A 14,943-nucleotide genomic window follows, 5' to 3' on the forward strand; every position below is an offset into this window, starting at 1 on the left:
TCTTTGCTTTTTCATTCCCACTGCCTCTATCTCACTTATATACCCCTCCCCATCATTTTCTATCTTTTTCCGCCCCTCTTTCTCTTTCTCTTTTTTTTCCATCTCTGGAATTTCATTTGTTGCTTCCTCCTTCTTCTCTTCTTACCTGAGCTTGAAACTTTTATAATTACATGAGAGTTCTGGGACCTAAATAGGTTGTGTGTGTGTGTGTGTGTGTGTGTGTGTGTGTGTGTGTGTGGTTCTTTATGATGCTTTTTCTTGAAAGTGATCCAATATTTCTGGTTACAAAATGGATGTTTATTGGATGTGTTATTGCCTTGTTGATAAAAAAAAATGATCAAGTAGAAGGGAAATAAGAACCTGGAGAATCCAGTCAGTCCCTCAGTCAACAAGTATCTATTATGTGCTTACTATGTTCCAGGCACTGTGCAGATTGGATAATTTGCTTTTGTATAATCTAGTCCTCTGATCCTAAACTTTTACATTTGTATAATTAAGTCCATTAAAGCCTTTGCTGGCTGGTGTCTCATTATGGTGTAGCGTGGAACTTGGCTTCTCAATGGTAATGCCATGGAATTTAACCTCTGGCAGATCCTGAGAAGCCTCCAAGGCCTTGTAATAGGTTGTACATCTCTTGTCTGAGGACCAGCAAGCCTTAGAGAGGATCATCACTGAGTTCCCTATGGAGTGATGACTTTTTCAACCACAGAATCTGTCAAAACTATCTTCTATAGTAACAGATACAATCCATGCCATATGCTGAGGAAACAGAATAGATCAATGGAAAAAGCATTAGTTTTGAAATTAGAGGACAGGGTTTGAATTGTGGCTGCACCATTCACTAGCTGGCTTACATTCAGCAAGTCACCCCACCTTTTCTGTAAAATGAATGAAGTGGACAAGATGAACTCTGAAGTCAGTTCCAAAGCTACAATTGTATGAACTCATAGATTCTAGAAGCATCAAAGAATCTTTATTAAGAATTAAATGTTGGGAGACAGCTAGGTGGTTCAGTGAGTAGAGCACCGGCCCTTGGAGTCAGGAGGACCTGAGTTCAAATCTGGCCTCAGATACTTGACACATGTACTAGCTGTGCGACCTTGGGCAAGTCACTTAACCCCAATTGCCCTGCCAAAAAAACCAAACAAATAAAAAAGAATTAAATGTTGGAAAAAGTCCTCTTCACACATACATATATATGTGTGTGTATATATATATATATACATATGTGTGTGTATATATATACATATGTGTATGTATATATGTGTGTATATACATATACATATATACACACATATATACATACACACATATACATATATACACACATACACACATATATGCATATATAAGTATCCTATTAAAATTTCCTTTACTCTGGATCACCTGATAAAGACTGGAAACTCTTTTTTCTGAGATGAGGTTTTTGAGCAGCTTTATATAGTGTCATTGATTTTCTTATCATAGCTTTTCAAAAAAAATTTACCCTTTTCTGCATCTTCTTTGCCCCATATTTACTTCTGTTTTTATTAGGTATTTTCCCTTCTTTCTTTCTATTTTCTAGGGAATCTTCCACTATGAATTCTGTAAGTAAATATTAATTTAGGAAAAATAACCAATTAAACACAAAAGTGTTTGAAATGGTCTACCTGTTGCTTCTTACCCTTATATTCAATAGAAAATTTTCTCACTTTTTTCAGCACCTTATTCCCTAAAGGAGTTGTTTTTTTTTTTTGTCAAATTCTCCTTTTTGCTGAGTTCTACCTAAAATATCAGGGTATTGAAAGCATTTTGGGGGGATATTTCATCAAATACCACTTTGTTTATTTAAACAAAGGGATCTAACAAACTTTTCCCCTCTCAAAACAGGATTATCTAAATTAAAAAAAAATAGATGATAATGTATGTCTTTAGTGACCTAGGCAACTCAACATATGTTGAGGTTCTTTCTGACTGAGGTATAGTGTCAAAATCATTTCAGGAACATCAGAGACTTTCAATCCCTATTCTGTCACTGATATGGGTAACATCTTAGACAAGCCATCACTTTAATCCATTCTTACTTGATGTCTTGTATCATTCAAGCATCTTTGGGGATACTAATTTCCACTTCTTTTTACAGTTTTTTTAAAAGATTCATAGTGGTTTAGTTAATGGAGCTTTCAGGTGTCATCCTCACTGTCATCATCATCTGCATAACTATTATCTTAATTATCATATCCATCTAGAAATAATTCATTTCATGTAGAAATATGGCTACTTTGCTGCACATACCATTTTTTTAAAGTTAATATTAGAGAAAGAGTTCGAGAAAAGAACAAGGAGGAACCTCAGAGGGACTAGGTCTACCCCACTCATTTTACAGATGAGGTATCCCATGCAGACTAAGTTAATTTTTCAAATTCATGGAAGTAGTAAGCATAGTAAGTGAGATTTCAATCCCTGTCCTCTATCTCTTGAGATGTACATTTAAAAATTATTTTTCATTTTCCATTGAAAAGTAAAAAATTGTCATCTGTAGCATTCAGGCTATTATAAAAACAGGCCTTTCAAGATAGGCCAATTGTTATTGTGACATTTTTATCATATATCCCCCCTCCTTTTTTTTTTTAAAGATTTCTCATTTAATCTGTATGCTGAGCAGCACTTTTCATATTCTTTATTTATAAAATGTGTAGGAGGTGGAGAATCTGTTTGTGATTATAGCAGCAGTTTTACATATTGGAGATATTCGGTTTACTGCTTTGACAGACGCTGACACAGCATTCGTGTCTGACCTCCAGCTGCTGGAACAAGGTCAGTGCAACATGACCTTCTGACATCCCTACCTTAGTGCCGTTGAGAAGCAATTCCAGAGACTGGACAGTAGATGGAGACATAGTACAGAGAAGACAGAGCTTCATCAACTAATATGGAAAGCAAATATGGACATAACTTCCTACTTACCATTTTTTATCTTTTATAAATATGCATGAGTGAAAGGAACAGAAGACAATGGTAGTTTATATAATTATATAACATTATTGAAGTTCATTATGAAAGGACATTTTGGCTTATATTTATTCAAATTTTGTAATCCCCCCAAAAGCATTTCTGTGGTATTGTCACTAGGTAAGGAATTTTGATTCCAGTAGAATTCATTACCTTCACAAAGTCTTGCCAAAAAGCATTTCTTCTTTTGAAGTCACCCAGCTGGTCACTTCAAAATCTTTTAAAAGTGGCTTATAAACACAGGTTGCCAATTAGCAACATACCTTCTGTCTAATACCCAGATGATCTAGACAAGCATTGGGGAAAAACCACTCTGCAGTAAGTAACAAAAAGGAAAGCAGTGTTACAATAGAAATTACAGAAGCATGAGACCCAGTTAAGGGCTTCGTTACTATAAGCTGATTTTTCTTTTTACTAAATGTTAGTTCATATTTTGTCATATATAGTTTTCACAAAGCCTATATATTTATATGCATACAAATCCCTGAATTCTAAAATAGATTATATTCAATGATATGGTAAATTACATGGCTAAATTCTTATATAAATTCACTTTTTCATTTTAGTGGCTGTAATGCTCCAGGTATCACCAGATGAATTAGTGTCTGCCTTAACAATGGATATTCAGTATTTCAAAGGTAATTTTTTTTAATACTTTGACATTTTGTATCATTTAGACTTCTATTAGGGGACTCTTATCCAGCTGTTTTTTTCTATCGTTCTGCCCCTTCCTATCTCTAGCTCTATTTCTATTTACAGCATAGGAAATGAGTCCAGATGTTACTATGTGGCCTCTTTTTTTAACGAGTCATTATTTTCACAACTCCAATTCACAGTAAAAATTTTCACTAATTTATCTGATTTATTCACCGTTTATCTGATGTCACTTCAACTCAATTCAGAAATTCTTTTCACTAAACATACAGTAAACATATTCTATGTGCAAGACACTATACTAGGTGCTGTTGATAAGTGGTTAAAGAACAAAAAATTTTGTCGTTTAGCAGCTTGCATTCTACTGGTGGAATAAAACATGTACACAAATGAATACAAGGTTATTTGATAAAGGGGAGAAAATTAACAACTGATGGAAATGGGTGCCTGAGCTGTGTTTTGAATAAGTTGAAGATTCTGAATAAAAGGGAGGGTACTAGAATTGTATGAAGGTATAGAGATAGGAGAAGGAATATCAAGTATGGGAAATAGCTAGAAGTCTAATTTGGTTGAAACACAGAGTGTAGGAAAGGAAGTATGAATCAAGGACAGAAAGGTTACTTAGTGTCAAACTGTGGATGGCTCTAAATGACAAAGGGAGGAGTTGTTGTTTCAACCTAGAAAAACAGCAATCCACTGACAAATTTTGAGCATGGAAATGATATAATGCCTTGATATATAGATGTAATTCCAAAGCCTCACTGAGATTTAGGCTGATTATATCTACATTTGAAAGGTTCAGAAATCTAGCCAAGAAGTAGAAAAGTATGAAGGGGTTGTGTAGGAACCGTGACCTTGCTCCCAGGATTTAGCTGGTCTATGCTCTTCCCCTGCCCCTTACTTGTTTCTCTACTTGGGAGAACAGAGGAGAATCAGGGTTTTCAAAAAAGAGCTCTTTATTGGTTATGGGACAATATCCTTTATCTACCTTTTTAGGCTAACCTTTAGAGATTAAAATTGGGAGGTATACAGACCATGCATTATTAGCAAGGATGACATCTCTGACAGGTTGACGCAAGCTCATGGGACAGTAGTAAAAGTCCATATTAAGCCTAAAGACATGAAACAGCTGTAAGGAACCTTTGTTTTTTGTTTTCTGAAGAATAGGACTGAGCATCACTGGTTTGTAGCCTAACCCATACTGAAGGAAGCAAGATAGAAGAACTTAAACTAAGCTTTTTTATTCTTGCTAAGCAAAGGCTTCTGACATTTTCTAAAAGATTTGTGCAGAAATGGGCTGTAAACTGAAAGAACAAAATGGCACACACACTCTTCCTTTGGAGAAGAGATACACAGGAATTACAGGTGAATGAGAAATTATAGCCAGTGGAGGAGCATCTCACAAGTAAAATCCATCTGAGCAGGAACTGGTGAATGCTCTGTCCTCTAGCTGGAAAGCGAATTCAGCTCTTCTGACTCCAGATAAGTGCACTATACCGCACACATAACTCTAGCTCCACTTCAGATGGTATCATAAGATGCTATTCTGACAATACAATCTTATAACCCCTCCATTTTAAACATATTTTTCTTGCCTTCCATTGTTTTCATTCTTCTCCATCCATTGGTCTTGTTCTTCTTTCTTACTTAGACCTCCAATTGGTTTCCCAATTCATCATCAACTCACTTCTGATTTGATTTGCTCGGTTTCTCTGAGTGTCAGTTTCAAGTTGCCTGTGCAATTCCCCAACAAGATCAGTCCTTTGCTGATTTTATTCATGTCTTAAAATCTATAGCTCCCTTCAAGTCTGATTTCAAGCACCATCTTTTTTTAGGAAGCCTTTCCTGAATTTTTGTAATTTAGTTCCCCTATATACATAAGATACTAAAATTATTCTGTATATTTACCTCTCTGTTAACATGTAGTATTCCCTTAGCAGAATGTTAGTTCCTTGAAATCACACATCTCTGGCATCTAGCACGGTATCTGCCATGTAATAGGTATTTAATCATAAGGCATTAATAAATGCTTTATGATTAATTTATGAGGATGAGGCCTACAAAGCTTTGCTGGATTTATGAAATTGGTATGACTTGACCCACTACAATTGCATGCAATCTAATTTCAACTAACCTCTCACAATGTTTTTTTTTGTCTAATTCAACTTCTCCCAATCCTGCCTGTGCAATAGCTCTCACATCCCTACTTTCCTTTCAATTTTTCTTCCCACAATACCAGTTCCTGACATTCACATTTAATGCCTGACCTGTGAGAAGCTGCTAACATCTCCATTACTCTGGTTTCTTCCTTCCAAACTTTTCTGTATGCTACAATTGGAATATTTATTCTCTATTCCTCTATTTATCCACTTCCATTACTATTCATGTCAAAAATATTCAGTGCCCCCCCTACTGTCTACATGATTCCAAATTATTCACCAAGCCTTTAAAATACTGCACAATCTTATCGCAACTTATTTTTCTTGGTTTATTGTTCACTGCTTCGCTAAATGAACTAATTACACTTGGTGAGCTAGTTTCACTACTATCCAATGAATGTCCCTTCCACTTACATGGCTGTGCTCTCCAGTCAAACTTTCAGCCTTCCTGGAATTCTCTGCTCTCTATCTAAAACCTGCCTAACCTTTATCGATCAGCACAGATCCTGTCACCTCACCAAAACTTGGATGGATCACCCTATCCTGAAGTGATCTCGCACTTCTAAGGAACTATAGTAATTATTATTTGTGAAATTCACTTAGCAAATAATCATGCATTGCCCTGGTATGTAGTTCTGGTTGCTGGCTTGAATTGACACTTGAATTTTATCATTATTTCAATTTTTATGTAATTTTTTTTGTCATGTTGCTTAAAAGGATGATTAAGTTCTTGAGGGCAATGACTAGATTTTTTATAATTGTAGCATCTATCATGGTGGTGATCAGTAAATATGTGTTCATTTAATTTTGTTTTTTGAATTGGTCTCAGCAGGAATCTATATAAAGCCTTCACACTGACTTTATTGATAGATGATAAATCTCAAATTAATCTTCATACATTATCAGGAACCTTATAAGGAATGAAGCTTGTCAAAAGGTAGTTCCTAGTCAAGGATAAAACAACATAGGTCATTGAGGTCAATTACACAGAGGTATTGGAAATACTCATATTAAACACCTATTAAAAAGCATGTAGCATCAAATTCATAAGTTGAAGTATCTTTAAAAGTCATTCTTAGGATGGATCCCAATAAAGCTATTGCCTTTACCCTTTCTTCATCTCTCCATTCACTTAATTGAATGAGTATTTCCCATAAGAACCAGACATAGCATTAAGTGCTGCTGATAAGAAGGCATTCACTTGGAATTTAATGTTTTCTATCAGGCTAAATGAACTATTAAAAGTTCAGTTTGGGGGTAAGGAAGCCTTTAAGATTGCATCTTATTTTCTTTGTCTTTATTTTTTATAGGAGATACAATAACAAGACGACATACTGTAGAAATTGCTGAGTTTTATCGTGACCTCTTGGCTAAGTCAATATACAGCCGCTTGTTTAACTTTTTAGTGAATACCATGAACTGCTACCTCCACAGTCAAGATGAGCACAACAGGTAAAAGATCTACTACCATGTCCAGCCCCTACTGGTATTCATGTAATATTCAATATAAAAGCCTGACTTAAAAAAAATAACAGTGCTTCAAAATGCAATGGAACCTGATGGTTGAGCCATCATTAAAACATTTCATTATCACAAGTTGGTTTTACTTAAGAGCTCCTTATTGATCATTCTTCCAGGGCTTAGCCCTGCTGTTGATGGATGAATCAAATCATTTGTCATGTGCAAATATGCAAATACTCTCTATCTGGACCCAAGATATATATGGCCATTTGTGCATCAAGCAGTATCAAAAATTTATGAGTCTGGATAGAGGTCTGAATACAAACCAAGACCAGCATGCTAGAGCACTCAAGTTTAGTACATATTCTATGACTCTTTCAGCTCCAATTTGACAATATATTTGAGTTTAGTAATGCTTCCTTTTATTTTTTTTTTCTACATAATTTGTGGGCTATTGGCTTAATCATCTTAAAGCAATAGCTTTACAGGGTTATTTAATGATCTAAAAATTATATGCCTGCTTGGCACTTAGTCAATTCACAGATTCATTAATATTCTTGTCAGTAATTATGACATTAGAGCAGGTCTTTGAAAATAAAATATATTCAGGTGCCGTCAAATGCAAATTTAAAGTGTCCTTGCTTTTGAAAAAAGCCTTGGGAGTAGTTTGATATTTTCTGCATATCACCATATTTAACAACATCATACTTAACATAATATTTAACAACAACCTATTTAACAAATCATATAGATAGGCAGATAGATAACACCTTAGTATTTTTGAAAAAAAATTAATATCAACTAATATTTTAAAGGAACCCTTGTGAAATAATACCTAATTCCAAGTGAAACTCAGACATAAATATAATATTAAAATTTTAGTAAGTTGTGCTTATACATGTTTTTTTTTTCTTTTTGAGCATTGATGTTCATCTGTAAATCAAATACCAATAGTTTGCATAATAATATTAAATGTGATACTAGATACAATTAAGGGAAAGTTAACCTCAGCTTAAAATGCTATTTATTATGTTGTCTATTTTGTTAATTCATTCTATTTATATATTTAGGTGAAGAGTCTTTGAAAAAAATAATAGCATGTCAGCCATAAAAAATTCATCTTGTATTGAATTTTTTTCCAATCATAACAAAGTAGATACTGAGGATATTTTAGAAATCCAACTGCCCATTAATTTCTCAGAAATTTTATTTTTATTTATTTATTTATTTCAATTCCCCAGATTCCTTTATTTTTAAAGTTTTAATGTTTTTCTTCCTTTTTTGTTTTTAGAATTACTTAGTTATAAATTAGAAAATTAGTTTGCATACCCACTTCAGTGTATTATCTTTAATTATGCTTGAGATATGAGTAATTTTTTCTTTGAGAACAGTCTTATCTTTTAAAATTCTCAACTGAGCCAATAAACAAAGAAATGAATGTGAAGGAAATGCAACTGAGGATATCCATTATCATATGTAGAAGTAATGCCTTATTGAAATGCTAATGTATAGAATACATTAGTATATTCATATAGAGAGAGAAAAGAGAGACAGAGACAGACAGACAGACAAAAAGAGAGAGACAGAGAGATAGAAACAGAGACAGAGGATTACAGATTTCATTTTGTCCTCTACTCTCCTATTTTTAACCCAATCAAAAAAATAGTATCCAAAATGTCAATATAATTCTAGAAAAAAAGTATTAGTTGTAGTAGGTTCATAAGCTCTCAGCACTTCAAGGGGTCATCTTTGAGATCATCTAGTCACATTACTTAATTTTTTTTAAAATGACTAAAATGCACGTATTTCCATTTGCCTGCAACTGAGAGAGTCTTAGGATCCCAGAGACCAATATATGACTCAAACAGTAAATGTCACTTTAAAACAGTACTATTTGTTGTTTTCACACAAAACTAAAAAAGCTAACCTTTGAGGAATTGTCAATTCATTTCCAAAAATACTTATTAGATGTCTTTTGTGTGTAAGAAACTGGGAGAGAGATAGATTGATGAAAATATAAGTAATACTAGAAAATGCCATGAAAAATAAATACAGCTTTGGTTTTCAGTCCACCATCTTGATATAATAGCTTTTGTTTTTGTTTTCCCCTACTGACACTAATTCTGCCCATTTCTTTGGGAGATTAAAGGGCCTTTAAATGCAATAACATATCCTTAAAAGACATATGAATATCAAATCAAGCAGAATATTTCTGTTTTGAATACTATATCCATAACAGAAAGGTAGTAAGAAAGGTGCTAAATTAAAAAACATATGTTTTAAACACAAGAAAACACCCTCAAGTCCAGAGGGAAAAAAGGCTCACCTTTTTCTTCATGAACTTGTTATAGTTTGAGTCTAAATTATAGCTTCAAATCATCGCAGAAAAAAGTTCCTTTATTCATTCAACAAACATTTACAATATTAAGTAGCTACTCTGTGCTCCTGGATTAGATAATGGGGATGTAAAGGTGAAAATGATATAGTTCTTGCCTTCAAGGAACTTATATTTAGTTAGGGAGAACATGAGAGAACAAGAAAAAAAAAACAATCTATACAAAGTAAATGTAAGTGATTGACAAGAGGACAAATCAGGGATCAAAATTACATTTTAATTTTTACATTTCAATACAAAATTACACTTAAAATTTACAATGTTAGTTCTTTGAGGAAAGAAATTGTTTCATTTTTGTCTAAGAATACCCAGGCTAAGCATAATACATAATTAATGTTTGTTGGTTGATTTTTTTAAATAGAAGTTTGCAGGAGATGATGCTTGAACTGAGCCTTGAAGAAATCCAGAGAAAAAGTGAGGAGAGAATTCATTACAGATATGAGGGATAGACAGGCTTTGCAAATGCACAGAGATGTGAAATGGAATGGAATGTATGGAAAAGAGTGAGTGGGCCACATTAGCTGCAGCAGAGTTCATGAAAAAGGAGTAATATGCAATAAAAGCAATAAGCCTGGTCAGATAGACTGGAACCATGTAGTAAAGGCTTTAAGTAGAGTAGAATGGAAAAACATTAAACACTTACTGTTTACCAAGCATTGTAATGCCAAACACAGGAGTTTTCATTTTCTCCTAGACTTAAGGCCACTGGACCTCTTTGCACAGGGAACTGATGTGATCAGTCCTACCATTTAGGAATATCATTTTGACAAAGCAGCATAAGGTTGAAGAGGTTGAAGAGGGAAGAAATTTGAAGCAGAAGCTATTGCATACCAACTTGAAGTAATGAAGGTATAGCCACGTGAATGGAAAGGAGACAGAAGCAAGAGTTGATGATATAATAGCTATTAAGATGAACAAAGTCTTCAAAATCTGCTTCATATATGGTTTTATTTGCTTGTTTTGATTTGTTTTGATTTCCACCAAACATATCAACAAGTTTCAGTTATAGATTAATCTGAACATCTTCTTCTTTGGCCTAGAAAAGTGGAATTGTATACCTAGGGAAAATAACACTAACAAGGGTGAAACCTTATACTTACTATGACTTGGAAAACATTGCTTAAACTCTGACACAATTTCTTTATCCACAAAATGGGTCTGATACCTATTTATAGGTGATATATATATATATATATATATGTATATATATATATATATATATATATATGTATATACATACATACATATATACACTTTATAAACATGAGTTAGGATAATGAAATATCCATGTCTCTTAACTGATCAATTGGACTGATTAATAGGTAAGGCCTGCAATTGTTACCACTACACAAAATGTCTGCACCACAGTAGCTTTTTATATGAATCACAGAATATCAGAGTAGTAAAGGGCCTCAATGGTAAAACTAATAACTGAACCAAACCTCCACAATATTCCCTATAAGCAGTCATCCAACCTTTGCTTGCAAATCTCAATTAAGGGGGAAACCACTACCTACCAAGAGACACGTTAGACGTTTTTTTACTTTTAGGTAGCATATGGTTTTCTTTTAAATCTACCCTAAACCATTTTGCCTCTTTTCAGTTTCCATCTATGGCCCATTGTTCTGTTTTTTAGGGCTAAGAAGAACAAGTTTAATTATTCTTCCACAGGACAACCCCTCATAAATTTGAAGACTACTATTATGTTTGCCCCTATGACTTCTTTTTTTCCAGGCTGAACACTACACATAGTTATTTAATCTGTTCTTCATATCACAGGAACTCAGGGACTTTTATCATAATGGTTATTCTTCTCTGCTCCTAAGCTTATCAATGTCCTTCCTAAATTACAATGCCTACATTTTTGGAAATGATAGGTTTAAAATGTTTATTTATTTTATGGAATACATTCATTCTAACAAGATTTGATGTAGTTCAAATATGTATTAAAAATTTCCCACTAACTTTTAATGATAAAAGAATGGAAAACAAATGTTATATCTGGTATAAAGTGAAATGATACTTTAAAATGGAACAAACTTTTATAAATCACATATTTTACTGAGTTTTACCCCTACAGTTGGGGGAAAGATTTCTATCACTTTCCATGGTTATATTCTCACCCTCTAGAATAGGGCATAGCAAATGATGGATGCTTAAGAGTACTCAAGTGATATACTACCAACAATATGTGAAATGTTCCAAGCTATTCTGCTGTCCATTGTCGCAAATAAAAATGTGGAAACAAAACATACATGGTATCAGAAACCACAAAATTTTATCATCAGGTTACCTTACTTCACATATATATATATATTATTTTCACTCTAAGTAATAGCTATCATTTATTATACTATAAATGTAGCAATCTGTATGTTTCCTTACCAATTAGGCTGAGTTTTTTTTAAAACAAAGAATTCATTGAGGAGCCTGAATAAATATTCAATAAATACAATTTTGATGGAGAAACAAAATACATTTTCAACAAAATACAAAATGCTAAATGCATATATATGTGTATATGTATGTGTGTGTGTATGCCTTTAAAGAAATTTCTTTAGGGAGAGGGATGCAGAGGAAAATTTAGGCTATGTAAAAACAAAAATGACCAATAAAAATTCATTTTTAAAAGAAATTTCTACAGTTATAAGTCTGAATACAATAGCATCTAATTTGCCTAGCATTATTAGAGAATGAGGTGTTTCACACAAATTATTATGATTAGTCATGAATAATAGTTATAATACTCTTCCATTGAAGTTATAGTCTGAAGCCTCATCATGGCAGGGTGGTAACCTTGGGATCGTTAAGAATATGCCAGCAGAGCTCAGCCTCTGCCAAGTCCTGCCAAGCCCTGCCAAACCAGAAAGACTTTGAATATGGTCGGCAATGGACTATATGTCTGTTGTCTGAAGACTTTGCCCAGCAGAGTTCAGAGACTTTCATCACCAGGTGATGAATCATTCTGGTCTTAACTACACAGACCAGTGATTAAGGCATGAAGAGTTGAAAGCCAGTGGAGGAAATGCCCACACTGATTAAATCACAGCTCTTTTGAAGTTAGGATAATACCATCTTACATTTGTGGAATGCTTTAGAGTTTTGGAAATACTTTCAAATACATTGTTTTATTTCATACTCAGAAAAATCCTGTAAATCAAGCACAACAAGCATTATATCCCCATTATTCAGAGGAGGAACCAAACATAGTTTTTAGAAGCCAATATAATGAATAGAGCACCAGACTGGAAAATCAGGCCATCAGAGTTGCAGTTTCTGTTATTAACTATTATAGCTGTGTTACTTTACACAAATTATTTTTCTCATTTTTACCTCATTTTATTCATTGAAAGATGAGGTATGTTAGTGCTAAAATTCTATAACTCAGAAAATTTCAGGGACTTACCAAAGCCTGTGGTAGAGTTTGGATGAGAACCTAGTTCCTAATTCGCTTAACTCCTTCAAATATCAAAACTTCACTTACTTTAACTTTTAAAAAATATCTTCTTATATGCATTATACCCGTCTCTGTCTTCTCAAATAGAAGCTATTTAATATAAGCTGACCTTTTCTCCATGGAATGGGGTCATCACTATGTTCTAAAGTGGCATTATGGTATAGCAGAAAGATATAATCTTATGTTTGGAGTTCAAAATCTAGCTCTTCCATCTAATTCCTGGGCTCTTTCATGGATACATACATATATACATACATACATACATACATATATACATGCATATGAGAGAGAAAGATCTAGCTATATAGAGAAATTAAATATAGAGATTTACAGAGAGATAGACCATCTATTTGTCTCTCTCTGATATATAAATAAATATGATAAATTATTTGCAGAGATAGAGTCTGTGTATATCTCTGCAAATTAATGAATCCATGAAAGAGTGTATGTGTGTGTATATATATATATATATATATATATATATATATATATACGTGTATATGTGTGTGTATGTATATGTATATATACACATACATATTTATAAATACATCTTTATGCCTCAGTTTCCTCATCTGTAATATAACATTGTTGGACTAGAAGTGTTAAAAACTCAGCCAGTGGGCCACAGCACTCCTATGTGTCACCCAATGTAATTGGGAAATGTTTTACAAAATAAATAATAATACAATAAAACATAGATAATATCAATTTGTGGTTTTCTAAGTTAAAAAGGGCAGTTAGGCAGCTCAGTGAATAGAGTGCAGGGACTGGCATCAGGAAGATCTGAGCTGTGTGTGACCCTGGGCAAGGCACTTAACCCTGTTTGAATCTATTTCTCATCTGTAAAATGGGCTGGAGAAGAAAATGGCAAACCACTCTAGTATCTTTGCCAAGAAAACCACAAATTGGGTCATGAAGAGTTGGATACAATTTAAACAACTGAATAACAACAGCAAGTTAATATGCATATCATAGAAATCTATTTCTATTTGAGTGCAACACCACTGGATTAAATGATTTCTAAATTTCATTTATATCTATACTCCTATGATTCTATGATCCATTCCAATATGAATTTATTTACTGCATATGCATGAACCTGTTAAGCATTGTAATACAAAGTCAAAACTAAAAGCAATCCTTAACCTCAGAGAGCTTCCATTTTCCTAGGGACATAGAACATATATGCACATAATTTGATGGAAAAGAAGAGCTAATAATTATAAGGATGAGAAAAAGGATTCCCATGGTAGATAACTCATAAACTGAGACCTGAAAGATGTTAGCAATTCCATAAAATGTAGGTGGAAAAGGAGTATATTCTAGGAATGAGAGATAGCTTATGCAAAAGCATGGATGCAGAAGATAAAATCTTGAATTTGGAAACAGGCTGTAGGTTATTTGGCTGGAATGCTGAGTGTGGGAACATAAGTATGCAGGATGGTTGTAGTAGGCAAGAGACAGATTATGAAGAATTTTAAAGTCCAGAATGAATAGTTTGTGTTAATCCTAGAGGCAATAGGTTGCCACTAGAGATTCTTTGGGAGTAGGGGGAAGGCAGTGGCGGCATGCTTAGACATGTGCCTTAGGAAAGTCATTTTATTAGATGTGAAGATAGATGAGAAAGAAGAAAAATTCAAAGCCAGGAGTCCAATTATGAATCTTCATGATAGTCCAAGTGAGAAATGGGATGCAAAAGTGAGAAGGAAGCAATCAGATAGACAGGGCGAACCTTTGGAGAGAATAATCATGAAAACTCAGAGGAGATATAGTAAGGAGGGAGTAGACAAAAGTGTCAAATGTTTCAATATATTAAGAAGGAGAAT

General features: G+C 33.7%; 1 protein-coding gene across 1 annotated transcript in view; it reads left to right on the plus strand.

Moving 5' to 3' along the window:
- MYO16 (myosin XVI) overlaps nucleotides 1-14,943 on the plus strand; it is a 675,300-nt gene that overhangs the window by 363,439 nt on the left and 296,918 nt on the right. The window contains exons 17-19 of the mRNA XM_036754583.1: nucleotides 2,679-2,796; nucleotides 3,558-3,629; nucleotides 7,115-7,256. Coding sequence (XP_036610478.1) covers nucleotides 2,679-2,796; nucleotides 3,558-3,629; nucleotides 7,115-7,256 — 332 coding nt within the window. The remainder of the gene's footprint in view (nucleotides 1-2,678; nucleotides 2,797-3,557; nucleotides 3,630-7,114; nucleotides 7,257-14,943) is intronic.

The sequence above is a fragment of the Trichosurus vulpecula genome, chromosome 4 (genome assembly GCF_011100635.1).
Source record: "Trichosurus vulpecula isolate mTriVul1 chromosome 4, mTriVul1.pri, whole genome shotgun sequence".
Taxonomy (NCBI): domain Eukaryota; kingdom Metazoa; phylum Chordata; class Mammalia; order Diprotodontia; family Phalangeridae; genus Trichosurus; species Trichosurus vulpecula.